General features: G+C 39.1%; 2 protein-coding genes across 2 annotated transcripts; one reads left to right on the top strand and one right to left on the bottom strand.

Annotated features, from left to right (window-relative positions):
- The first annotated feature begins 104 nt into the window (after nt 1-104).
- On the top strand, nt 105-10,120 carry LOC5574673. The gene is made up of 3 exons (XM_001661532.2): nt 105-264; nt 9,266-9,374; nt 9,440-10,120. The coding sequence occupies exons 1-3, from the start codon at nt 242-244 to the stop codon at nt 9,671-9,673; spliced, it is 366 nt and encodes a 121-aa protein (XP_001661582.1). The 5' UTR covers nt 105-241; the 3' UTR covers nt 9,674-10,120.
- LOC5574671 (zinc finger protein 708) lies at nt 9,987-27,889 on the bottom strand. Its single transcript, XM_021853811.1, has 7 exons — nt 27,214-27,889; nt 26,677-26,815; nt 25,863-26,609; nt 25,536-25,803; nt 24,125-24,750; nt 10,594-10,792; nt 9,987-10,531 (listed from the first exon to the last, which is right to left on the bottom strand). The coding sequence occupies exons 1-7, from the start codon at nt 27,246-27,248 to the stop codon at nt 10,323-10,325; spliced, it is 2,223 nt and encodes a 740-aa protein (XP_021709503.1). The 5' UTR covers nt 27,249-27,889; the 3' UTR covers nt 9,987-10,322.
- Nucleotides 27,890-27,925: the final 36 nt, after the last annotated feature.

Genomic DNA, 27,925 nt, shown 5'->3' with positions numbered 1-27,925 from the left:
AAACTGTTATAGATATTTTTGAAAAGTTGCGCGAAGAATGCTGGAGGTATTTTTTGATCGTTCCCTGCATGTAAACAAATGAATGCTGTCAGTTAATGTCAATAAAGAACCGAATGTCATGTCCATAAAAATACCATCACAGGCAGGAAATTTCACGAGCAGCGGAGAAAAAACAGCTACAATAACAAAGAATTTTCTACTGAAAAAACTAGGATTCCGTTCCTGGAAGTAACAACCAAAGATGGTTCAGGACACCAACTTTATGTAAGTAGTTTCTAAATTATATTTTAGAATAAGTTTGCAGCTGGATAGCAATAGAACGATAAGGCAACATCTGACCTTCCGAAATGCTTTACTGTTCTCGATTTGCAGTGCGTAATTTAGCTCATTCATGAAGAAATTTAATTATGGATTGCATTTGAATTACTCAATCAGAACACAAATAATTCAGGTACCATGAAAATTTAGACAGTATGGTTAGAAATCGAAAAAGATTATCAATTAGGTATGGCCTTTCAATCTTCGATATTGGAAAAAGATTACCCACTAGAACGTTTAATATTTTTCATTTAAATGTTACTGTTTAATCAATAAATTGTGATTGTTCAATTTACGTGAAATTCATTGTTGCAGACCATATTGCTTTAATCTTTCTTTATTATATCAACAATTTCAAAAAAAATGATAAAATATACGATATATTTTGTTTTATAAAACATATTTGAATTAGATAGGATCATATGGTACGGAACTGTCCTGACCTTGAAAATATTGTATTGTCTTTTAGTAAATGCATTTGTAATTTTTAATTTGTTATTTTATTCATTCATTTGTTTTAAACTTTAATAAGGATTTTTCAGCTAGTGCTCTTGGTATCAAGGTTAAAAGTCGGCTCCAGTGGCACGTTCTCCGCCAGTTAGGGAATTTGTGCTATTGCAGGGCTGGTAGCAAGTCACTTTTTTCGACCTTGGCGCTAAAAAGTCACTAGTCACTTTTTTTTAGAAAAATTGTCATGAAAGTCACTATTTTCGTGATCTGATGATAATGAAACAACAAGAAATAGATAGTTATTAAATTATGTTATTAAATATTGTGATTTGGAAATCAAAGTGCGAAAAAAAGATAAGGCTTTCTGGCTAATTTACTGGAGTAGTTCAATATATCGTATATTTCGTAGAAATTTCCAACGGAAAAGGTAAAAATCTAGGATAGTTTTTGGAGAGGATTCTGACAAAACTTAGAAAGCGACTTTGAGCTGAACTTTCTGGCCAAAACATTTCAATAAACTTTGCCAAAAGCCAGAACCAATATCTGACAGACCTGATTAACATATTACTAGTAAACTTTCTGCAGGAATCTGCAGCTATAGGTTATAGAAGAAAGCTTAAACCTGTCTTTTGAAAGAATCTCATCAAAACTTCTCTGGAAGATTAGCAAGAGACGTTATAAAAACCAAAAAAGTCTAAGAGTTTGTTGAAAACTCGTCCAGGACTTTAAATGTGAGTACTAGTTTTGTAATTGTAATTGTAATTGCTCAATCCACACCCTGGCAGACAATTATCCGCCCATCTAGACACGGGCTGGGTGAGGACCTACCAAGCCTCCCCCGTTAACATGTCCTATACCGTTTAGCACACCGGGATCTTCCACAAGCAGGCGCCGGAATTAAAGCGGTCCCACAAGCTTCAGATACATTAAATAGATATAGTCCCTCTGGCACTAAACCGAATGGCGCCCTCCGCTTCACCACTAGTACTGCCTCCACACACGCCAAGCACAATATCGAAAGTAGCGCGTTGTATAGCAAATACAGTACACCACCTCCGACACTATGCCAAATGTACAGGAAAGACAGCACCAGTAATAAAGCGGAAGGCGCACCACTCGGTTCAGTGCCAGAGGGACTATAAGTATAACGAAGAAGAAATGAAAAGATAGTAGAGTTGGTTCGGTTTTTGATTGCTGAAACGAAAAAAACAGAAAAATAACAGAAACAAAGTGTTAACATTAAAACGGGGTTTTATAATTGATAAATGTATCGATAGTTTCTCATCTGTTACGTTTCCTTATCGTAGCGCTGTCGATTTTTCCATCTCCAGGGTGTTCGTCTCCGCTCGAGCAATGAGGACCATGATGAAATGAGAATATAAAAATGTGAGCATTAGTGTTGATCTACTAATAGATTAATTTAAACTGCTTTTCATGTGCTAAGTAACTTTTAAACTCCTACTCAATTATGTTTTGTTGGCCTACACGTTTTATTTAGACACAATTTTTATTCAGCAAACTATTTGGATCCGAGATTTTAGGTGCCGATTGAGCATGTTTGATAAAACAAGCATCCTATTTTCAGTTAAAGAATGTTTAAGAAGTTAATGATATTGTTATTTATACTAGCTATATACAAGAATTCACTATTGATGTAATATATGGATATTGAATAAGTTTCAACGCGCGATTATAATACTTCAGTTTTCGTGCTGTTGTATTGGTGTATGTAGTGGGAAACCAATCAGTTTGGTGATTCTAATGGTAACAAATAGCACGACGAAAGGAAAGTTGATAATCTATCATCATTATGATTTCAGTCCTAATTTCATGATCCGTTTAATAAATTCCGCGTATGATTCGGCAATTTTAACAATTTATACATGTGTATTCGAAGAAAACAGACTACGAGCATTTATTACCTTGCAACACATTCCTAAGTGATCTGATATTTATCATTTTCTACAGCCTAATTTAATAATACCTACATTGGGTTGTAACAAAATTTGATCTTGGGATGTTGATTTGCCTCCTAATCATAGTTTCGACAATAGTCACATGCTTACTATCCCTTATGGCAGTGTTGTTGATTCTATTGTCTATCGCTCATCAGTTTCGCGCCACCCGGCAGGGACTTGGTCCTATGTACCCAATACTCTGCTGTGTCTTAACTTCACGCAATACATTCTGTAGATGTGTGATACAGTTTGCGGAATATTATGATTTATCACTTCGTTCAGATGGAAAATTCTGTTATGGTACCATATTCACATATCAGATAACTCCCACCTGGAACGATGTAATACATCGGAGACATGTAGATTCAGATGTATGTATACGATCTATGCCTAGTTCGGCTCTGATCGACAGGCAATCAGTGTATTCAGTTTTTCAACTAGCTTGAAGCGATGAACGTTTCAAGACAAGCTCTCCACTATATCTGCTAGCAATCACCGGTCGTCGATAGACATTTCGGTTCTTTTCTGCTAAAGATAGATCCGATAGTATGCCAAAGACTATGGCTCATGCTTTTCAATACAGCTGGAAAAACAAGAACTACACCCAGCACCAAATAGTACGTAGCTATGAGGCGGACCGGAAGGTTTGATGAGCAATCCCCACCTTTAAATGTGAGTACTAGTTTTGCTCAAAAATAACAACCAATAAGCTAAACATTTTTCCATTCCATAATTCTTGATGTTGTTTTTTTGCACGACTTTGGTCAACATTTTCTACACAAAAAACACGTTGCTATAATGAATGCTTGAACATTGTTGAACAATAATAATTAAACAATAGTGACGATTCCCTAACGTCAAATCCACCTATTAATGAATTTCAGCAACAAACATGCTATTTCGTTTACTGTTTCCTTTATAATCAGCATAAGTGTGCATAGTCATTTTTAGGGTCGTAGAACAGAAGGTTACGAGTCGTCACTGAGTGATAAGATTGTTTTCAATGGTTCACTTATTGGAACGTTCCGCTGAAATGTAGATATTTTAAGGCGAAGTAGGCCGTCATTGAAATTTGTATGCGTCGTTGATGATTGTTGCTAATTCTCACGATTTCGAATCAAAGAAAATCATTTGGTTTTGCACTGACACAACTGAAAAAGTATCAGCATACTTTATGAATGTAAGCGCGTACAGTGATACTTTTACAAGTCAATATAAACTATCAAGACAGTTTTATCACTTTGAAATACAAGCTGAAAAGTCATCATTGTTGCCAAAACGAATGACGGGCTACTTAGCCTTAAGTACGCATGTACTTTTTTTTCTAGTTACTTAAGCACAGAACTCATCTATTTCTGGTTTCTCAAAGTTCATCAAAAATTATATATGTTCTAGAGTTAGTGTTTATTTGAAAGAATTAAATTTAAAAGCTAAGTATGCGGTTCCGCTCAAGAAAACTAAAAATTTCTGCTCAAGAAATGGTCAAGAAATTTCCTACAGTGAGCTCCATTTGAAATGACATTTCTTTTCAACTGCGTACTGCGATCAAAGAAAAATGCTTTTCTTGAGCATTTCTTGCAAGAAATTTCCCACGCATCGAGATAGGCGATTACTTTTCTGTTGCATACTTCGCTAAAGGAGTTAAATTTACAAATTTTCCACAAATTTATCCTAAATTTCTTATTTCTGCTTGCTTTTGAATTTTGGATTCTATAAGGATTTTTTTTTAGATTGTTCTGAAATCCATCCACATTTTTTTTTTCTAGAGTATCCGCCTAAATGTTGTTTACAACCGATTTTTTTTCCCTCGAACCATTTCACATATTTGATAAATCTTCAAATAATTTGTTTTGTACCTCTACTTCAATTCACGAATTTGTTTTCCGGAGTTCATTTATTTGATAAACTACGAGAATTCTTCCGACTGAAATCAGAAATATAAAAAAAAAACCTGTAGCAAGCAAATATTCGTCTCGTTAAAAAAGGAGAAGGTTTTTGACCAATTTTGCCGTGTTGCAACTCGATTTTCAATAGTGCGCATGATGCACACGGTGGAGGGCATGGATGCGCACTATATAGCCAAGCGAGTTGCGACGCGGCAAAGTTGGTCAAAAATCGTACTTCGCACCTTGGTCAAACCATTTTTTTAACGCGAAGCAGTATAATTGAATTTCTGTTAGACATCAGGAAATTGCCTATATTTTTCCGCGTAGTTTTTGAAATTTAACTATTAATTATTTCCATAAATATCGCATTGTTGAGAATTTAGCAAACATATTAGGATTCGTCGGGGCCCAGATAGCCGTAGCGGTAAACACGCAGCTATACAGCATGACCATGCTGAGGGTCGTGGGTTCGAATCCCGTTGGTCGAGGATCTTTTCGTAAAGGAAATTTTCTCGATTCCCAGGGCATAGAGTATCTTCGTACCTGCCACACGATATACTCATGCAAAAATGGTCAATCGGCAAAGAAAGCTCTCAGTTAATAACTGTGTAAGTGCTCATAAGAACACTAGTCTGAGAAGCAGGCTTTGTCCCAGTTGGGACGTAACGCCAGAAAGAAGAAGATTAGATTCAGGATGTAGAGTTGCCTCAGAAATCAACAATATCCACATTTACAAGTGATCATTTTCACCCCGAAATGGGATAACCCAATTTTTAATTCTAGAGGTGATTTTTAGCACTAAAATTGCATTTGTTAGGAAATTTCGGGCTAATGGGGCTCACCGTCGTACATATTTCTCTGCATTCAGTTGTTTGGCAATGTAAACATTATAGAAAATATAGAAAAACCCTGTAAAATGATCAATTACACCTGAAATTACAATACCTCTATAGGTCCCTTAAATATCGAGTAAAGAAGCATTCACCCCTATTCTAGTTTGCGTTCGAATGCTCTTTCGATCGAAAACCGATTTGCATTCTCGTTTACGCCAGCAAAACCAAGTGGGCCGTGGATTCGAACGAATAGGATTCGATCGACAGTTGGATACGCCGTAAACAAGAATGAGGGTGATTGACTGTATTCTATAGGCCTCTGCACCGTTTAGATTTTGTATGGGAATTTGACTTTTACTGGTCTTGTGGTTTACAAATTTCGTGAAAGAGTGAAAGGGAGAGGTACATTTTTGTGCAGAGCCCCATTGATCTGAAACTTCACTTAGCACTTCGAAATTGAAAAAAGCCTGCTCAGGGTCAAAGAAGTCTTGTGATGTTCCATTCTATCAACCAATTGAATCCATCGATTGAAAAATGGCTCAAAAGCATACCATATTTTGGTATTATACAATGATTAGGCATTGTTCGGTAGTACAGTTAGTGCCCTAATCATAATTTGAAATTATTATTGTATTCAAAATAATGTTCAAAACAATCACAAATACCTCATTGAAGTCATTGATGTATTTTAAAGCTATTGAGAACTGCTTGAGATAGTGAGCTACTATTGGAAACTGTATTATTAGGTATTGCAATACCTGATCTAATTATCAGCTTGGTGTTTGTAGAATATGCATGAGATATTATTCGAGATATTTTACCTCTTATTACCATATTTAGGCGATAAGTATTGAACATTACTTTTTAATTATGATACGTGGTTTACGGCTAACCAGCCGAGTGGAAGTAAGAACAACTTTCGAAAAACTAAACATTACATTTACCGTCAACGTACCAGTACCCGCTCATGTTCCAGTAGCCCGTCTACGACTCTAAAAAGTAAGGTAATTTTATAATTTTAGTAAATACAAAAAAATGTCCACAGTATGATTCAATTTGTCGATTTAAACCGTATAGCGGCTATAGTTTTCAAAGGTTTCACGAGAGGACTCACGGACGCAGAAGCTGACCTGAATTCGATTTCAGCTCAATAAACCATACATTTTTTTTTTCATTTAGATTTCCACCAACCTCTACAAGTCTACTAAACATTTAAAGAAGAATCAGCGAATTATCTTTTTTAGAATCCACTAAAAAACTTAAAGGCAAACTACTAATAACAATTTGAGTGATATGGTGATATCTCAAATCGATCTTTGGGGCTGTCCATTAACCACGCGTTTTTTTTTTAATTTTCGGACTCCCTCCAACGAGGGGATGTCATTTGTCCGTGAGTTGTCAATTACGCAACTCAGCAGACAAAAAAATCATGGATGACTTGGCTCACCTTTTTGACTCATTGTCTCGTATTTCCACAGTTTACTCACACACGGCAATAATTTCATGTTAGTCTGGTAAAATTATAGTAATTTGACGAGTTTTTGACGGGTTTTGCGACTGAATCATTGTTTACTGCTTGAGTTGATTGAATGATTTTCATTCATTTTGCAGCGTTTGGTGGGGCAATAAGAGCGCAAGTCAGTCCAAAGCCGGGGACAGGGATAGGTAATGGCCGTAATAGTCTATGCGGACCGCTTGAACACCATCGGATAGGAAAGGGAGAGTTGCGGTAGGGTATAGGGAATTGGATAAGACTTGACACAATAATGCGATTAATGCTGCAAAATGTAAATATGCTGATAGCAACTTAATTTGAGTTCTAAAATGTGATTTGCTTATTAAAATTTGAAATAGACTGGCAATTGTGCAAGTAACGAAGAATGGGCTGATTATTTTGTTATAAATTTTATAAACAACAAAATAAGAACAATATGAGAGTGATGCTAAGGACTGCTTTTACTACGCTTTAGAAGTTTTTGATAATGGTTGAGCATTACTATAAATAACGCAATAATTCAATCGATGGTGACGACTTTACAAACTTAATCTGTTTTTTCATGTACTGAAACATAATTGAAAGTACTGATTTATATAAAGATATTCGAAGAATTGTAACTTACTCTTGATGATAATACTTCCCTGACCAGGATTATCCTAGTTTTAAGCACCCTTTTCGAAGCTTTTCTGTCCAGTTATCCATGTACTGCTTACAATCCTGAAATTATTCTTATTGTGCATGCTCATGCATAATATTAGTAATGATCATAATCATGCAACAGATAAGAATGTGAGAAAGTGAGAATATAGGGACAGTGATTAGTAGATTGATTATGTAATTATGTAATTATGTAATATAACAGTACTGATGAGTAGCTTCAAAAGAATGATTTTACAGCATAGCTGAGCCTTTCGGATCGTAAGACCGATGTATAAAAATTTGTTTCGAAATTGTCCGCGTGGTCTACTAGTGCCCCTGTTAGATAAGAATCAGTCATAGACATACATATCGAGATTCTACCCCATTACCCCGAATCCCATTACCCCGAATGCCATTAACCCGAACGCCATTACCCCGAATTCCAAAACCCCGAACGACCCATCACCCCGAATGACATTACCCCGAATTCCACAATCATGGGGAAATGTCATCAATATCATCATGTTAAGATAATTGTGAATTCGGGGAAGTAGCATTCGGGGTGATGGAATTCGGGGTAATGGTACATTCGGGGTAATGGAATTCAGGGTGATGGGATTCGGGGAAATGGCATTCGGGGTAATGGGGTAGAATCATAGGCAGTCCTTTCACTCATTGATTGTCTTCAAAACCTTGTCAAGTATAGAAAATTGATTTTATTTCATTTATTACTAGAGTGAAGCTACATTGTACTTGTTAAGTATTAGATATTATTTTATGTTTTTATCACTATTGATATTATCAAGGCCAGAATTCCCAGTGAGTGAAGAACTTTATAGTAATAGAACACCATAGAAGATCGCTAAACATTACCTAATCATGGAACGGCATTTTGCTTTATTATTTTAAGTAGATGCTATTGATCTCCCTTTGCTCCTATCCGCAACCCGGTGCACGCGCCCTGTTGAGTTTCGAAAACCTGGTAGAAGATTACATCTCGTCAATGGCATTCCCAAGTACTACCCCACATTGCACATTCAAGGGTCTGATTGTGCTCCTAACCCACCCTCAGTTTGTAATCTTCTCGCCAGCTTGAAATTATATTTTCCCGAAGTGAAAGTAATTTTGATGAGTGATAGCCGTACTATGCAGTAGTTTAACCAGAATCTTTAGGTCAGAAGATAATATCTAAATTTTGTAATAAAAAGGTTGCCATTGCTTTGAAATTCACCCAATATCTAATCAAAACTACTAACGACAGCGATCAATTATCAAAACTCATCGCTCCCTGAAAAATATAATCCAAAGCTCAGGAAGTTGATTGAGTGATTTTGCATCAAAATCTCAAGCGTGATGTTTGCTCCTACGGGAGAGCGTATTGATTGAGATTTGAGTGTGATTCTATCAACACTGGACCGTGGTCATTGCCCAGACCCCAACATCTAATGGTGTTTGGATATTAGCCTTAAATTTTATGAAGCTGTCCTCTAGTTAGAGGTTTCGTTCCCCTTACAGTCTCCATGATATCTAAGCAAATGCTCTAGAAACGCGTATTACTATAAGTTTAACACATGGGCTTCCATTTTTTTCAACTCATTCGACATTTGAACAGTAGTTGAACGTTTCCGCAATAAATATGAATCAAAACTACTGAACAGATATTAATTCCACATACCATTCCAGCTGTCCACGTATATACAACGCCTGTAGGTTATGCAAAATTCGCGGAAATCAACTGAATAAAATCAATCAAGTTATTTCCGACAAAATCTACGAATGCACCACATTGAAGGTAAGGTCCAAATTTCTCATCAAAACCTCTCTCCACAAGCTCATCCATTTTTTTTTTTCGTTCAGATAATCTCGACCCCTCAGTGCAAGGCCTTCATCTGCGATGGTTGCAAAGCGAAAATTGACGAACACTATCAGTTCAAAATGCAGTGCATAAGGAACGTCAATTTGCAACGATTCAATAATGGTTCGGTCGTTGCTGTTGCTGAGACTCCAGGCAGTACCACTGAAGGTAGTGAGCCCTCTGCGACAACTAGTGCACTAGTGGAAGCTATTCCAACCAGCAGTAAGGTAGACTAGGTGGTTTCGGAAGGCTTTGACCCAATTGTTCGAGTGTTAACTATTATAGTGAAGGAGAATATTGTTTTACAAGTTTTTCTATTATTTAGACTTATATTATATTATGTATATGTTTTCGTTAGTGCTCTTCCGGTAGGATTTCACAACGCTCTATTTCTCTAAGAAACAGTTCATACTGATTGTGATATATGTTTGGATGTAGGATTAATCGGCCAAAAAACATTCGAATTCTTAAATTCTCTAGTCCCACTTAAAAAAAACTGCTCGGATACGACGCAGATAGACGAGCTGAATATTTACTGGCCTGCCGCAACCAAATAACCGAAAGAGATGTTGTATATACAGAACCCTGCAGAGATATTGAGCTTATGCTCTAGTGTGCATAGGATAAGCATGTCCTAAATTTGAGTTTTAGAAATAAAGTTTTGTTCGAACTGAAAGAAAAAACACGAGTATGTTTCTATGGCTTCTGACGTATACTACATCCATTCAACAACATTTATTTTGCTAACACAATCACATTGGTACATGTTTCATATATTTAATAACACCGGTGTATATATGGGTATAATGCATAGTACGGCTAATACGGGGGTATAACACAGGTTTCTACGCGAAGGTATAATATGGCCAACAACTAGTACAGACTCTAATGTTTCATTTCTTTGCACAGCTCAAACAGCTGATACTGGTGCGTTTTCAGGTGCATATTTAGGGCCTCCACCGAGTCGAGCTCCAGAAGGCAAATGTTGCACCCATAGGCGGTGCGTTTCTTCTCGTGAATTTTGGTGTGGGCTCGTAGATTCGACAGCTGGGTGAACGCCTTCGGGCAGGTGTCACATCGGAACGGGCGCTCGCCTTAAATGCAAAAGGATTTGATGGATTACCAATGGCGGAGTCTTATTTGGGCGACGGCATACCGGTGTGCGATCGGCGGTGCCGTTTGAGATCCTCGTTTGACTTGAACGTGTTGGAACAGAACTCGCAGTTGAAGATCTTTTCCACATCGATCGGGTGCTCTAGCAGGTGATTCTTGAGCTGATCGGCCGCCTCAAACGTACTGCTGCACTTGTCACACTTGAAGAACCCGTTCGCTTTGGTATGCAGCTTCATGTGAACCTTGAAAGATAAGCGACACTTTGAATTTTGTCCATCTTATAGAACTGTTATATAATTGTATGCCCACAGGTAAAAATTCAATTAAGGTACCGTGGGGCAAGTGGGTAATGGAATTCGCATAGTTGAGATTCTTCAAATTCTAGGGACTTTAAATTGAAACAAATGAGGTCGTGTATATTTTTTAGCTTGACTCCCACCAAATATAAGCAGCATGCTGAAATTGATTTTCATGAAAAATTGAAGAAAAAAATACAGAAAAAGTTTTTGAAAAATGTCTCCTTACTTTTCACTTGCTCCAAAAGTGGGGCAAGTGAAAAGTTTACCGTTTTGAACAATAAATTCAAACACAAACAGTTATATTCACGATTTCTATTAGCTTTAACATTTGTTAAGACTTCCCAATGAACAATAACATAAGTAACATGTAAACAAAGGAAAATGTTATTCTTTTCACTTTAATTTTCTTCTCTTCAGTTATGTTAGTTGAAATGATTCGACAACATTATAACTGCAACATTTCCAATGTTAGTTCTTACATTATAGGACAGCAATTGCATTTCTGCTCTGTAGAATTTCCACCGCTCGTTATTTGTTTTGGAGAAAGTCGGATATAACGTCGGATAACTCTTCGGGAGAAATCAAACGGAATCCTTCAATAACGTATTTAGGATCTTTTTTATGTGGATAGACCTATAACCCATTTTATGTTTTGAACTAGCTTTACATAGACATTCCACGAGATTTCCGTGTGTTCTCTAATATTGCAATATTTCAGTCAACGTCTTCCTTTCAATTGGCTGCCCGAAGTAGACATATTAATATTGTAATGTTTGGCAACATCTTTTAGAGAAGTTCCATGATTTCTAATAGCTTTTAACCTTATGAGTATAGTGTTTCTTGAATTATCAGCACGTTATGTTTTTCTATGATGATTGCGAACCATGTTTACTTATGGCTACTTAAAGAGAAAACACAAATTCAATCTCTAATGATAAACTTTTTACTTGCCCCACCTGATAAGAAAATTGACGGTGTTTAAATTTAGTTATTTTTAGGTCTACGTCAAATTAATTCTAAAACTTTTTTTTTATTGCAGTTTGAAACTGTCACAGAGGACAACTATGAAGTGGTACAGGAAATTATTTTCCGCAACTATTTTCCACTGAAAATATTAAAATAAGATTGTACGCCGCCAACTTGTTAAGAAGTAGCAGTTGACAGGTTAACAATTTTTCGCTCTATTATGCAATAATGGCTGAAAAATCTCAGAAATCTCTTACCTATCGTAATGTTCTCAATGGCCTCAAAGGTTTACGCATGAGTTTAAAACGTTAATTCACATATTCAGTAAAATATATCAATTGTTTTCACTTACCCCATTTACCCACTTGCCCCGCGGTACCTTATACAAAACGTAGTATTTTGTCTTAGCAAGAAAAAAATATCTACGATAACCGAAGATAGAGAGAAACTCTGGGCTAGAGATTATATTTTCCAGGGAGCGATAAGTTTTGATAGTTAATCGCTGTTGTTAGTAGTTGTGGTTAGATGTTGGGTGAATTTCAATGCAATGGCAACCTTTTTATTACAAAATTTAGTTTTTATCTTCTGACCTAAATATTCTGGTTGAACTACTGCATAGTACGGCTATCACTCATCAAAATTACTTTCACTTCGGGAAAATATAATTTCAAGCTGGCGAGAAGATTACAAACTGGGGGTGGGTTAGGAGCACAATCAGACCCCTGAATGTGCAATGTGGGGTAGGGTAACCAATATATTTTGGACCCCCTGGGACATTTTCCTGCAAATTTCCCAGTTAAAATCGAAAAACCAACTCAGTTCGCATGCCATTTGGAAAGATAGGACTATTCCGCACTTGCAGCAAGCGTTTGTACATAGAAAATGTGTTTATTCTATCTGAAATTAATTTAATTTAATCGGTTCATCCATGCAACCGTTACAACACGTTACACACATAAATCGAAGCCGTCAGAAATTTTTCAAATGTAAACAAAAACTCTTCTCAAATTTCAGAAATAAAAGCGTAGAATTTCTTCGGTTTTCCATTGTCAATTGGTTGATTAGACTATGGGCAAGCATATTATACAACCAGTGTCGTGGACTTTGTCGCCAAACGATGAAAAATGCCGGGGGACCAAAATATATATTTTGAGGGTTCAAAATGTATTGGTGTGTCCAAAATAATGAAAAACAGTGCTTCACAATTCAATTATTTTGAATCTTTTTTGGATACTACATGTCCGTATGGGCATTTTAATCTCGCAGAGGAAGTTTTTCTCTACATTTTGGCATGTTCTTTGACATGGTTACGCTGTGAAATTAGTTCTTCTTTCTTCTTCTTTTTCTGGCGTTACGTCCCCACTGGGTCAGAGCCTGCTTCTCAGCTTAGTGTTCTTATGAGCACTTCCACAGTTATTAACTGAGAGCTTACTATGCCAATGACCATTTTTGCATGCGTATATCGTGTGGCAGGTACGAACATACTCTATGCCCTGGGAAGTCGAGAAAATTTCCAACCCGAAAAGATCCTCGACCGGTGGGATTCGAACCCACGACCCTCAGCTTGGTCTTGCTGAATAGCTGCGCGTTTACCGCTACGGCTATTTGGGAAATTAGTTAATTGGAACAAAACACTAAAATCACTTCCTTAAGGGGTCTAAAATACGACCGTTACCCTAGTACTTGGGAATGCCATTGTCGGTTTGTAATGTTCTACGAAGTTTTCGAAACCCAACAGGGCGCGTGCACCGGGTTGCGGATAGGAGCGAATTCAACCGCAGGCTCGGAAATCATTTTATCATTGAAGCAAGCAATCCAATCATACCATGTTCGAGGGAGAGAACGCTTTGAAAAATAGCAACAAAGGGATGGTACACAAATTATGTCACGTCAAATTTCAACTTTTTCCTTATAGCTACACGGAGACGGAATTCAACTCAATTTTGGGTTGTTTCAACGCAATTCCGTAGTTGAGCCCAATAACTCAATTTTGGCTAAATTTCCAAGGTCCCCACTAGGTAGTTTGGCTTTGATTCCATTAGAAAAATATACTCAATTTTGGGTTGATTTAACGCAAAATTGAGTTCTTTCGACCCAAACATGAGAAAAGTTGCATTTACCCAAATTTGGCTTATTGGGCCAAAGTACCCCCATTGGGTAGATGCAGCTCTCTCTATTTTTGACAACATTCGTGTGGGAGAAAGAGAAAACCGAGAGATTTTGGGTTGAAACTATAATCGATATACTTAATTTTGGGTAAAGTAAACTCAAAAATTAAGTAAAAATATTTCTCCGTGTACGTTAGCTGCTTTTAACAAGAAAAGTAATGAAATTCCAAGATTGAAAGGGTCAATAAATTTTCTACAACGAGCTCCATTTGAAAAGCCATTTCTTCGCAACTGCCTACCGTCAAGCATGGGATAATTCACTCACTCACCTGAACGCTACCGATAAAATATCTGCAAAGTATCTGCTGCCACCAAATGTTCAATGACTACCGAACGCTACTAGGGTGAGCGCAATGGACCGATGCAAGAGTTCACTATTTGACGTTTGAGCGGTGCCGTGTTTTTTACGTGACCATGGCAACGAGTGAATTCGATGCCTTCGGCACAAGGAGTCGGTAGTGAATCATTCTGTTGCCGATTTGTCTAACTTGTCGCTCGGCGAACAAGAAGAAAGCGCATTGGAAATTGAAACACTCAGCTTGGTCGGAGAAACGGGAATCTCGCTCTTGACCGCTTGTGGCTGTGAGCGAGAGAAATGCAATGCACCAATGCACGAGTTCACTAATTTGACGTTTGAGCGGTGCCGAGTTCACTGATTTCCATGGTTACATAAATAACACGGCACCGCTAAAACGTCAAATAATGAACGCGTGCAAAGGTCCATATTCGAGTGAATGTTTCCGGTAACGGTAGGCAACGTTTTGTCTCAAATTCCGAACAGTCTCATATTCCGAACACTCGGTTTTTGTATTGCGATGTGGTTGAAATGTTTCGCTGAAATATCTCGGGTAACATTACTAAAGGACCTATCTAACATTGAGAGGCTCTCTTTGTTTACTTTCTCTTTCATTAATAACTGAGTCACATTAATCTCTTCTGTTGCTTTTTTTGTATGAAACGCTAGTCAAGGAAATTGACTTTCGATCTGTAGTAAAAAACTTCCCAAAATCTTTAGTATTCCACTGTTATAATCAAAAGAGAACGAGAGAGGAGAGAATCTCTCATTTGTACATAGGTCCTTTAGTAATGTTACGCGAGATATGTCATCAAATTACAAAGAAATGGCAGTCAATTGCAATTCATTTTTAACGTCTTCAATCTATTCTATACCTCGGGAGTAGTGATGATTCTCTAGTTCGGAACCCGTAAAACAAGCTCAGATAAATTTATTTGCGAAATTACTCGTTTGAATACGATTTATTCGTGCTGTTCGGAATTTGAATCAAGGTGTTCGGAATATGAGACAGAATGAACAGAGTGTTCGGCATTTGAATCAAAATGGAATTCCATGCTTTTACGTAAAAACAATACTAAAATCAATTAAATCAACATTATTATCGGCACACCCAACAGCTAACAGATCCTATAACATTTCCCCGAATACCATTACCCCGAAAACCATCACCCCGAAAGTCAATACCCCGAATGGTCAAGTACCCCGAAAACATGTACCCCGAAAACAATTACCCCGAATAGTCCGTTACCCCGAATACCATTTCCCCGAATGGACCATAACCCCGAATTTTCTTGGCACGAAAAATTAAAGATCCGACAAATGAATCCCATATACCTATTTCATAGAATTTTGATTTTCATTTGAATTCATGTTCTTCATGCTATCAAAGATTTATTATTCTTTTAATCAACAGCTATTCTTCATGAGCGAAGTGAGAACCCAAATTTTACTCACAGGCGTGTACTTGATTTTGTGAGAATGATTGTGTTCACAGCAATAAATCATTTTTCGAACTGATGATAATGCTGACATGTTAATATTAGAGACCTTTCCCGCCCTCTTTCAAAAGCGTTATATTATTTGGTAATGCATAATTATATTTTTATATTGCTGGAGGCAATGCGAGTTCAACATATTCTAAAATGTCATTAGACTATGGTTTGAAAAATGTCAGATGAAAATGTTAACTGATATTAAACTGACCACTATTTCAAAAGTACATCGCTAAAGAACAGCCTATGATAAAAGAAGAAAAAATCACTGTTGAAAGCGTCAATGATTATGATGCCAACAATCACTTTGCTAGTGCAACTTCCGAAAGAATGGCCGATAACTAAAAGAAGGACAAATCTCTTGTTGGAAATTGTAATACTGACAAGATGTAATACAGCCAAGTAATGTAGGGGCTTATATTCATTTATTTTTTGAAGTCACTGTCAACTTTGAATTTCGCTCAAGACAATTTTGTCAGTGTATTTTTTTTACCGCTATCGCTCAAACTTCAACTCAAACGGTACAACTCGAAAGAACAGCCTATAACTCAATGAAGAGAAAATCATTGATTAAAATTTTTACACTGCCATTATACAACCTCCAAAGAACAGCCGATGATTTGAAGAATAAAATATCACTAATAGGAATAGTAGTAGTTACTAAGCCGAAAACTTTCAGGCTCGAATTCGCGAGCTTCCTTGAAGAATTTCTTGAAGTGCATAACTGATTTTCGGGGAAGTGTCGTATTAGGGGAACTGGTTTTCGGGGTAATTTACCATTCGGGGTAATGGTTTTCGGGGTAATGTGTCATTCGGGGTAACGTTGCATTCGGGGTAATGGTTTTCGGGGTACTGGTTTTCGGGGAGATGGTTTTCGGGGTAATGGTATTCGGGGAAGTGTTATAGGACCCAGCTAACAGTTAGACTTTGCGTATAAATTAAGATTTTTACAAATATCAGCTAATTTATGCCTTTAAGGGCCGATTTCTTCCCCTTCGCTTAAGCCGTAAACCACGTTTACCCATATGATTAAACTAGGTTTAGGACCTAAGCGGGTGTGAAGAAATCGGCCCTAAGATGCATTTGAAGTCACTGTTGGCGTTAAGTGTTCGGAATATGAGTCAAAACGGTATTGCGATCAAAGAAAAATGATTTTCATTTCAGAGACGCATCAAATCGGCGATTACTTTTCTTTTCAACAGCAAATCAGCGAAAAATTTTGTCTAATGGGAACTATGCACCTGAAAAGAATCTCGATGCATGGAAAATTTTGTTTCCAGAAATGATCAAGAAAAGCATTTTCCTTTGATCGCAGTACGCAGTTGAGATGAAATGGATTTTCAAATAAAGCTTGCTGTACAATATTTCTTGACCATTTCTTTCGCAGAAATGTCTTGAGTAGAACAGTATACTTAGCTTAAATTACAGTGATTGATCATAAAATCTCGAATCTTGTAATAAGATTGGATTCATACTTAATAGCTTAATGATTTGGTTTTATGATTAACAATACAACTGCATATTGTAAAACGTGTTACGGTCAATTTCATCACCGAGAAAATAAATGACAAAAAAGGGTTTGGCAGTAGACGTAAGACGTTTTTAAACTATGTATTGCTGTTGCATGTCAAACAATGATCATTCAGAAATTTCGAAAATATATATTCAACATGCAGTTTAAATATTATCTCATCATCTACTTTTCAAGAATTTCAAAATCCACGTTTCGGGGGGGCAGGCCAATGCCAGTGATTCTTCCATATTTTTCATGAATTAGTCCAGGAGCATTTCAGTTGATACTAGACCAGATCGCGTACATAATTTGGCCATTTACGGCAAAATCAAATGGAAATGGTCACACTATATACGCGTAACGCTCTGTACAAAACACATAAAACACCCTATTCATTTGTTTTTAGAAATTACACAGAGGATTAGGTACTATGAGCATGACGACGAGGACATTGTCGGAAGAAGAACGTTCCAAGTGGTTGCTGAACAGTATATCAGGCTGAAACTTAAATCAGAATGGGTTGAATTGAAGATAAATACGTCGAAGACAAAATATCTGCCGGCTGGAGTAACCGAGCGCGATATAGCTCGCATTGGCAGACACATGATTGTTGTTCGTAGGCACGCTCAGGAGAGTCGAATTGGGCATCTCAGAGAGCCGAAGGAGGTGTAGGGTTGTGAAATAGAATATGGGGTCGTGATGGACTTTGGTTTCAGGTTGGCCGATTGCGCTGCAGAATCGTTACCCGTTCTGTAGCGTAGTTGGTTAACGCGCCAAGTCTAACGTATTGGGAGTCGTGGGATCGAAGCCCACCAGAACGGTTCTATTATGTTTCACAATTTTACATCTCAATTTGTTCAAATTGACTTTTGTGTCTACGACTATCAGGCATTTCCAGACACATGATGATCGACGAAGATGAGTTCGAGGTGGTGGACGAATTTGTCTACCTAGGATCATTGGTAACGTCGGATGACAACTGCAGCAGAGAAATTTGAAGACGTATCATGCCGGAAGTTGTGCTTGCTACGGACTCCACAAAACCTTGCGGCCTGATAAACTTCACCTCCGTACTAAGTGTACCATGTACAAGACGCTAGTCTAATGATGTAGTCCTCTACGAGCATGAGACGTGGACAATGCTTGGGTGGTCCTTGGGTGGAGTATGTGAGAATGGCATATAGAGGAGAAGAATGAATCACGAGCTTGCGTAACTTTACGGTGAACCCAATATCCGAAAAGCCGCTAAAGCTGGAAAGGTACGATGGGCGGGGCATGTTGTGAGAATGCCGGATAACAATCCCACATAAATGGTATTTATCACGAATCCGCCCGGTACAAGACGAAGAGGATCGCCAACGGGCTGAGTGGTTTGACAGAGTGGAGCAGGATCTGTGTGGGGCGAACGAGAAACTGGAGGTCTTGAAAGACGTAGCGCCATCAAAAGAAAGATGAGGAAGCATTTATACAGAAATCTATTAGAAAAATAACACAAACATTCTCCTAGGAATTCATCCGGAAAAATCTCTACGGGTTGTTTTTGAAATTCTTTCTGTTTAGGAATCCATAGTTGATTACTGTAACGACGTAACGTAGTTAGGAGCGGCGGAGCTTTTCAAAATTGTGTTGCTCTAATTTTTGGAGGAATTCCTACCTAGAACAATTTGTAGAGATATATCTCAACAATAGACCACAGAAGAAATCTTCGGGAAAATCCCTGTTTAAGCGGAGGAATCGCTACAGAAATAAGTGGAAAAATCATGGACTTATTTTTGGATTGGATAGGAATTCCTAGAAGACAGCCTTTGGGAAATTCATAGAGAAATTTCTGGTTGAATCCTTAAAAAAATCCACAAAAAAGGCCTTGGGGATTCAAAAGACGAATATTTAGAGAAATTTCAGGAGGAATTCCCAAAAGAAATTTTGGAAGAAGCTCTGAGAGACAACCCTGGACAAATCTATGAAAAAACCGATAGGAAAGTGCTGGAATGACTTTTTGTAGGAATCTCGGTTGAAATTAATGTAGGACTCTCTGAAAGAATATTACAATAAACTTTTAGAAATGCCAAGAGATAGAGTTGCTGTACCGTTCTCAAGAAACGAGGAAGTTCTATCAGAAGCTCAACACATCCCGCAAAGGCTTCGTGCCGCGAGCTGAGATGTGCCGGGATAAGGATGGGAGCATCTTGACGGACGGACGCGAGGTGATCGAAAAGTGGAAGCAGCACTACGATGAACACCTAAATGGCGCAGAGAACACAGGCACATAAGGTCAGGACAGCGAAGGCGATGACTACGTCAGCACAGCGGACAGCGGAAACCAACCAGCTCCCACGATGGGGGAAGTTAATGATGCTATTCAACAGCTCAAGAACAACAAGGCCGCTGGCAAGGATAGTATTGGAGCCGAACTTATCAAGATGGGCCCGGACAGCTTGGCCGCTTGCCTGCATCGTCTGATAGTCAAAATCTGGTAAACGGAACAGCTACCGGAGGAATGGAAGCAAGGCGTTATATGCCCTATCTACAAAAAGGGCGACAAACTGGAGTGTGAAAACTATCGTGCAATCACCATCCAAAACGCCGCCTACAAAGTGCTATCCCAGATTCTCTTCCGTCGTCTATCACCTATAGCAAACGAGTTCGTGGGAAGTTATCAAGCAGGTTTCATCGACGGCCGCTCGACAACGGACCAGATCTTTTCTGTGCGGCAAATCTTCCAGAAATGCCGTGAGTACCATGTCCCTACGCACCATTTGTTCATCGATTTCAAGACGGCATACGATAGTATCGACCGCGTAGAGCTATGGAAAATCATGGAAGAGAACAGCTTTCCCGGGAAGCTCACAAGATTGATCAGAGCAACGATGGACGGTGTGCAAAACTGCGTGAAGATCTCGGGCGAACACTCCAGTTCGTTCGAGTCTCGGCGGGGACTACGACAGGGCGACGGACTTTCGTGCCTGTTGTTCAATATTGCGCTTGAAGGTGTCATGCGGAGAGCCGGACAGTCGAGGCACGATTTTCACGAGATCCGGACAATTTGTTTGCTTCGCGGACGACATGGATATTATTGGGAAAAAATTTGAAACGGTGGCAGATTTGTTCACCCGCCTAAAACGCGAAGCAACAAGAGTCGCGCTAATGGTGAATGTGTCGAAAACAAAGTACTTGCTGTTTGGCGGAACTGAGCGCGACAGGTCCCGCCTAGGAAGCAGTGTTACGATAGACGGGGATACCTTCGAGGTGGTGGACGAGTTCGTCTACCTCGGATCCTTGTTGACGGCTGACAACAATGTTAGTCGGGAAATACGAAGGCGCATCATCAGCGGAAGTCGTGCCTACTATGGGCTCCAGAAGAAACTGCTGTCAAGAAAGATTCACCCCCGCACCAAATGCACGATGTACAGAACGCTCATAAGACCGGTAGTCCTCTATGGGCATGAGACATGGACTATGCTCGAGGAGCACTAGCAAGTTCTTGGGGTTTTCGAACGCCGAGTGCTAAGGACGATCTTCGGCAGCGTGCAGGAGAACGGCGTGTGGCGGCGAAGGATGAACCACGAGCTCGCTCAACTTTACGGCGAACCCAGTATCGTGAAGGTAGCTAAAGCTGGAAGGATACGCTGGGCAGGGCATGTTGCAAGAATGCCGGACAACAACCTTGTAAAGATGGTGTTCGCTACGAATCCGGTCGGAACAAGAAGGCGTAACAAGTAACCTCAGAAAAATCTCAGGATATGCAGCAGTTTTCTTCGAATAAATAACTTGAGACATGCCTGCCCTTGATGAGTTTTAGGTTGTACATATTTTTGAGGGATTATTGAAGAGCCCTCTTGAGAAAATTTTAGAGGAATTATAAAAAAAAAAATAATAATAATAAAATAATGATTGGAGAACTTTAGGACACAAATCCTTAGGTGGAATCCCTAGATAAATTGTCGATGGAATCGCTGAAGGTATCGCTGGAGCAATTACTCCTTTTAAAGACACTACACGTTAATGCTTCCAGTGGGCTATTTGCCCTTTGAAGGAAGCACCACACTAGACAACGGACTAGCATGCAACGCCCAGTGGCACAGTCAGAAAACATGCCTCTCGAAAAGTTTTTGGCCTGAGGCGGGAATCGAACCCACGCTCCTTAGCACGATGCGGCTAAATGCCTCGGTGACACTAACCGCACGGCTACGAAACCATGGAGCAATTTCAGATGGGAATCGTTGGAGGAATTCCTGTACTTATAAAGGAATGTTAACGGACCAGACGATTAAAGAAATCGAATGTACATTGGATTTGTTTTTCGCTAGTGATCAGTATTTGGCCTATACTTTCATATTCAGAAGGTATATTCTGGTTGATTATTTCAACAAGAGAATACCTTCTGAATATGAAAGTATAGACCAAATACTGATCACTAGCGAAAAACAAATCCAATGTACATTCGATTTCTATAATCGTCTGGTTCAGACATAGCGTGACCCGTTAACATATTCAGAAGGTATTAAAATATTCTATTGGTGAAATTTTTTTCATACATTTTGTAATTTTGTATGGGCTGAAATGCGTCGAAGAACGTGAATTTCATGATGAAAAATAGCTAAAATCGAAATTTTACCGATGAAATATAACCCAAATACTGATCTCTAGCGAGAAAAAATCCGATGTACATTCGATTCTTAAAATCGTCTGGTTGGCGTGCAGGTTGGTTGGATGGGTTTATGGTACGTCTAAACTACTGCGCGCTCTGCTGTATAATTCGGAATCAAGTGTTCAGAATACAGACAAGGTGTCAATCACTTATCTGAGATCTGGCGTGCAGAGTAACAGCATATGGTTGCAAGCAGAGACAGGGGAGGCCTACCTTGTTCAAATCATAAACAAGAATACTAAAAGCATGAATATCGCTATTCCCGGCCACGCCCATCTTTACCGTAACTTGGGATAGGGGAAGGAAATGTTGATGTAGCACTTACTTAATGAGAGGCCACCGACTCAGCGACACCCTCATAAGTGCTACGGAGTTGGAGGTTGGAAAAGGTATATTGTCAGGATTCGCCTAGAAAGCTGGCGATAGACCATAAATATTTGTTGTTTAAGCGTTTTCAAATTAATCTTTTGAATGCCGGCAATCAAAAGAGAAAACAATAGCTTATTTATAGTATAAATAGTATTTCGCGAAATGCTTGTCGATTGTGCAGTAATATTTTTGCTCAATAACCAGTAAAAAGCAAAACCGATCCCTCCAGAGTCATCGGATTGTATAAAATAACGATACGCGTAAAAAAAAAATCACGCCTATTGAAAAACTGTACTGTGCCCATTGAAAAACTGTACTGTATTTTTAGATAATCGAAAAACGAAAGGAAGCGCGTTCGAACTAAACACCCTAGGATAACACAGTCGGTTTTTCTGCTCAAAATTATACGAAAAGCAGAATCGATCCCTCCAGGGTCATCGAACGGTTAAAAAGCATCCACAACCGATTGTTAGTTGCGTAACACCCGCCCGGACAGAATGCGCAATCGGAACATAATTATCAAACTCCGAAAATAACATTTTCCGTTCAAGAAACGATCAGAAGTTCCACGACGCGGACAAAAACGATCCGGAAGGCTCACAAAAGAAAAAGTATCATACTGGAACAAACTCACCGGATTGATTCTCTAAATTTATGTGCTGCCTGTCACTTCCGGATGGTTCGGTGAACTTAGGGCAGCCAAAAACCAACAGTACTGAGGACACCAATCAAACAAATCACTTTTTCATTTTTCACTTTTCACTATTCCATTTCTGAATGTAAAAACTGTCCTGCTTGGGATTCACGAAGCACTACCCAGCAAGACGCTCCAAAACAGGCGATTCTTCAGACTAATAAGGGGTCATGCACAAATTACATCACGCTCCGAGGGGGTCAAGCCAAGCGTGACAAGCCTTACAAAAATTTTGGAGGACTCATACACTGAGGCAAAAATACTTAGGTTTTCAATAAATCAAGACTTATGAAGCAACCAAATTATGGTTTCATTGCACGCTTAAACATTTCGAAAATGGGATCATAAGTTTCATAAGTGAGAGCTTTGAGTTCTTTAACAACAATTACTTGAAATAATTATCATAGCAATCGCTAGAAAAACTGCTCCGCTTTCGATGTTGACTACAAGTCAATCGAAAGCAAATCACATGTTATCAAAACATGTCAATTTTTGAACACGCCTGAAATAAAAAGCGAACAATATTACCGATTAATAATTCAAATTAAGATATTATCATTGCGTTAATACCGAATTTCATTGATTGACTTATGAAATTTATTACTGAAATTCTTCACCAAAATCATAAGTAAAACTTAAAAATTTCAATAATAATCGTTGTGGCGCCAAATCATAATTGTTCCTTAAGAAATTATTAAGTTTTTTTTATCTCAGTGTACAAAAAACGTGACAAAGGGGGGAGGGGGTCAAAAAAGTTAAAATTGAGCGTGACATAACCATCCCTATTGGAAAATCCATGGAGAAATTTTTGGAGGACTTCTGAAATTTTTTTTCGACAAACTGCTAGTAGAATTTGAAGTGAAGTTCATAGGGAAATTTTTGAAGGAATTCCTAGAAGAATGTGTTCTAAAAGTCCATAAACTAATTTGTGGGAGATTCCCCGAAAAACTTCTTCGAGAAGTTCATGGTGAAATTTGAAGAAGAATTTCTGGTAGTATTTTCAACAAACTCCAGAAGAAAATACATCCATGTGATTTGCAATTTTTGCCAGTATAAAAAAAAAACTTGAACACATGTTCTCTAACAACAGTGAGATAATGACTGCTCGTGCATGTTATTCACAAATTACCTTCAAATTTCGATTGAATTTGAAATTCTTCCCGCAGATATCACAGTAGTACGGCCGATCATCGGCTTCGGCGGATTGCGATCTCGACCTCGGTGACTTCTGGTGCACCTTCCGATGCTTCACCAAGCTGGGATACTGAGAGTACACCTTGAAGCACACCTCGCACCGATAATGGCGATTTGACGATCCGACTGGTGGCGGTTGCCCGGTTAACAGCTTATTGCCAGCGCTCTCAATCGGTATGGTTGCCGTCGCGGCTTTCCTTTTGTCCATGGCCGCTATGAGCATTTCCTGCAACTTGGTCGGCGTTCGCATGGCTATCTCATACCGAAGTAAATCGGACAAGACTTCCAGGGTGGGCGTTAGCGGAGCTGGGGGAGGCGTAACCATTGGTGAGGGTGGCGTTGGCGTGGGCACCTGAACCGCCACCACCGAAGCAGGTGGCGATTCCACTAGGCCACACTTCAGTACGTGCATTTCCAGCAACTTCTGAGTTCGACAGATCTTCTCGCATCTCTCACATTTGAATATAACGTCGGGTTTCAGATGCGTTTTTCGGTGAGATAGAAGGTTTGCCTTTTGCGCAAATCCTTTTTGACATATGTCACAAACGTATGGCTTTTCACCTGAAAGAGTAGGGAATTAAGTTTTCTTCAACATTGAATAAGCGTAATTCTCGCTCGCCGGACGCCCACTATTTGCACTTGGTCTTTCGAAATGTTTAAAAGATTGCTATTCTGAAAGCTCTTGTCGTGTAAGTGTAGAGATCGCATTCGGTTTGTCAAATTGGTAATCGCCTCGTTAGTTATGTTCAAAAACGATTTTTGGACTCAATTTTTGACAATTCTTTGATCAGCAAGACTTGCATAACTCAGATATTAATTTGAGGACTCTTCACAACTTGTTTATGGAAAGAGGAAACATAGCAGCTTAATGTGCAAAAATAAAATATTCATTATACGGTGATTATAGAACGAAGCCACTCCGCAAATATTAAAGAGCACAAGACTTGAGAACCAAACAACGCTCCGCGTAGAATATTTATCTCATTGGTTACCATTGGTAATTTGATTGATTTTCAACGTGAACTGTTGTCAGATTCTCCAGTCTTGTGCACTTGAAAATTCAAAGTTTGGCTTCGTTTTATAATCACCTTAAGGAAAAAACGTAATTTTTATGATGTCACACCTCCCTTTTTCTCTAACACTAATGGTCGTCGGAGAAATTTCTGAGTTATGGCAGTTTTGATAAACCAAGAATTGTCAAATTGTTTTTGATTTTCACTTACTAGTGGTCCACAAATTTGAACCACCGGTTTCTATACTTGATAAAATTGAATGCTTAATTTTTAACCTTTGTATGAAAATAGAGGGCCAAGCGAGTATTACTCATGCTCTTAAGCTGATCCTACCCGTATGGACTCGGACGTGCCGTTTCCAATCTTCCTTGTTGCGAAAACTTTTCGGGCACATTTCGCACTTGAAATTCTTCTCCACAACTCCTTCGCTATGGCACTGTAGGTGGGAAATTAGGTTCCCTTCTTTGGCAAACGATTTCGCACACAGCGTGCATCGATATTTGTCTTTGACGCACTTCAAGCTGTGCGCCGTAAGGTTGTCCAGCATGGTGAAACTCTTCAGACATAGCTGACATTTGTACGGTTTAACTTTTGAGTGAACCTACAAAACACAGACAAATAAGATAAAATCTAGATGAAAAGCATGTGATACTATTCAACCTTTCGGTGGGATCGTAGATTCGATAACTGAGAGAACCCTCGGTGACAAATCTCGCACGTGTGCGGACGTTCTCCGGAGTGAGTCCGCATATGAATCCTCAGCTGAACGTTGTACTTGAAGGATTTCGAGCAGATTTCACAAGAAAAATTCTTCACATTGCCGTGACACTCTACCGCGTGATTCAGCAGGTTGCCTCTATTGATAAACACTTTGGTACACTTTGTGCAGCTGTATGTTGGCTTTGTATTATCGCCTGTTTGCTCCAGTCGTTCCTGCTGTAGTTCGACATGCGTATGACTATGGATCAACAGATGTTGGCGTATTTTGAACGTTTTAGGACACATTGTGCAGGCGAAAGACTTTTCTTCGTGCTGTTTTCTATGCTCTTGCAGTGCGTTATCATCGTCGCCGTGAAAATCACAAACTTCACAGGAGAACCGTTGATCTGAATGATCTTCATCGATGTCTTGTTCGTACAAATCGGATTCCGGGGCTTTCTTCACCTGACGAAAATCTATCGGAACGGCAACAGCATGCTGGGTTATCGAAACAGGAACAGCTACTTGTTCCTGTTTTATTTCATCCAGCTCTGCTTTAATACTATTTTGGCCCGCATCGAAAAACGCTAAAGCATTCCGCAGAAATTCATCGTTTGCTACACAGCGCTCCCGAAATCGAATATACTCATCTAGCTTGTTGGCGCAAAGTTTGCAAACGAACATCGGCAGGTTGCGCTCGTAAATAATCTAAACGAAAAAAAAACAAAACACCACTTAGCCGCAAAGCACAGCGAAATCTAACTAACCGTCATACCTGTATCGATGTGCAATCGTAAATCTTCTTGGTGAGCAGAATGTTCGGAAATAGATTCGCGTAAAATAGCGGCTCCATATGGGCCTCATTCTTCAAGCACAACCGACAGATGTCGTTGTTGTTGTAGCGCGAAGAACAGCTGAAAAGCAACGAGACGAACATTTACATAAGTACCTATTCTACATTCGAAATCTATTTAAAAAGGGAGCTGCCTTGTCTCTCAAAAGAATTCTATATCGATAGTCTAGTCTATATTTCTAATCCTGCAACGAAAGAAATCAAACGAAACGAAAGCAAAGCCCGTTCGAATTTCGTACGTTTGAAACGATGTAAACAAACTCCTTTCGAAATCAAAACACCGAAGAGCTCACCAAAACTTTTCCTAGCAATAAAACTAATTAAAATAACTTCAGAACATTTGCAGGGCATCCATCTTTGATCTTGCTCCGCTCTCTCCTCGGGAAAATCTTGCGCTATATGCCACTGGCAGCAATTATCTTGAGAAGTGAAGGCGCACTTATTTATGTCTATACTCACATCTTATTTTTATTGATCGATAAATCTTCTGCCATGGTCCCGTGTCTGGCGGTAGCGAATTTTTCCACCTTGCTTCCCGTGCAATCCTCACTCAGAAGGGAGTAATCTTCCAGAAATTCCTCTTACGTAAAGCATAGACTATCGCTCTAGCACCGGAAAAGATTTGTCACCTCCATCGCGAAAGAAATAATTATCGCCTCGCGTTGCCTTTGCTCACATTTTCAACAATTGGTTTGCAGAAGAAAGTTTTGCACGGTTTTTATTACTCTCTTTTCGAACGCTCTCGCCGTATGTTGATGTGTCTGTATAGCTCTGATAATGTCCTCTTCTTATGTTCTTATGGTAGGGCACTTGCTTGGATATAAACAAACCGACGGCAAGCGCGGTCCTGCCTACGCAACGTCGAACTGCCGAATGAAGCGTACGATACCGTTGCACGATGGTTTGTTGATAGCCGAAGGGCAACGAACGGGCACATGAGGCCCGATGCTTTCCGAGAAAAGAACGACTCCGTATTCCTGTGTATGTGTGAGCATTGGCATAGAACAAACGCCTCTAGGGTGTATGACTCTTATATGAGTCATTGAGTCCAAGCGAATGAGTTCCACTTCTTGTTTTTAGATTTTTTGAAGTACTTTACTTTTCATTGTAACTGTTATAATTCTTCACTTTACTTTGATGGCGCTACGTCCTTCGAGACATGACCTGCGCC

This window comes from Aedes aegypti, chromosome 3, assembly GCF_002204515.2.
Source record: "Aedes aegypti strain LVP_AGWG chromosome 3, AaegL5.0 Primary Assembly, whole genome shotgun sequence".
NCBI lineage: Eukaryota > Metazoa > Arthropoda > Insecta > Diptera > Culicidae > Aedes > Aedes aegypti.
The sequence above is the reverse complement of the archived record's forward strand: the minus strand, read 5'-3'. Positions and strand labels throughout refer to the sequence as shown.

Excerpts from the sequence above, each read along its gene's own strand:
- LOC5574673 (XM_001661532.2), top strand. The coding sequence starts at position 242 with ATGGTTCAGGACACCAACTTTAT. Across the intron at positions 265-9,265 it reads GTTCAGGACACCAACTTTAT|CTGTCCACGTATATACAACG; the intron begins GTAAGTAGTTTC and ends ATACCATTCCAG. Across the intron at positions 9,375-9,439 it reads ACGAATGCACCACATTGAAG|ATAATCTCGACCCCTCAGTG; the intron begins GTAAGGTCCAAA and ends TTTTTCGTTCAG.
- LOC5574671 (XM_021853811.1), bottom strand. The coding sequence starts at position 27,248 with ATGGCAGAAGATTTATCGATCAATAAAAATAAGAT. Across the intron at positions 10,793-24,124 it reads AATTCAATCGAAATTTGAAG|GTTCACATGAAGCTGCATAC; the intron begins GTAATTTGTGAA and ends TTATCTTTCAAG. Across the intron at positions 10,532-10,593 it reads GCACCGCCGATCGCACACCG|GCGAGCGCCCGTTCCGATGT; the intron begins GTATGCCGTCGC and ends TTTGCATTTAAG.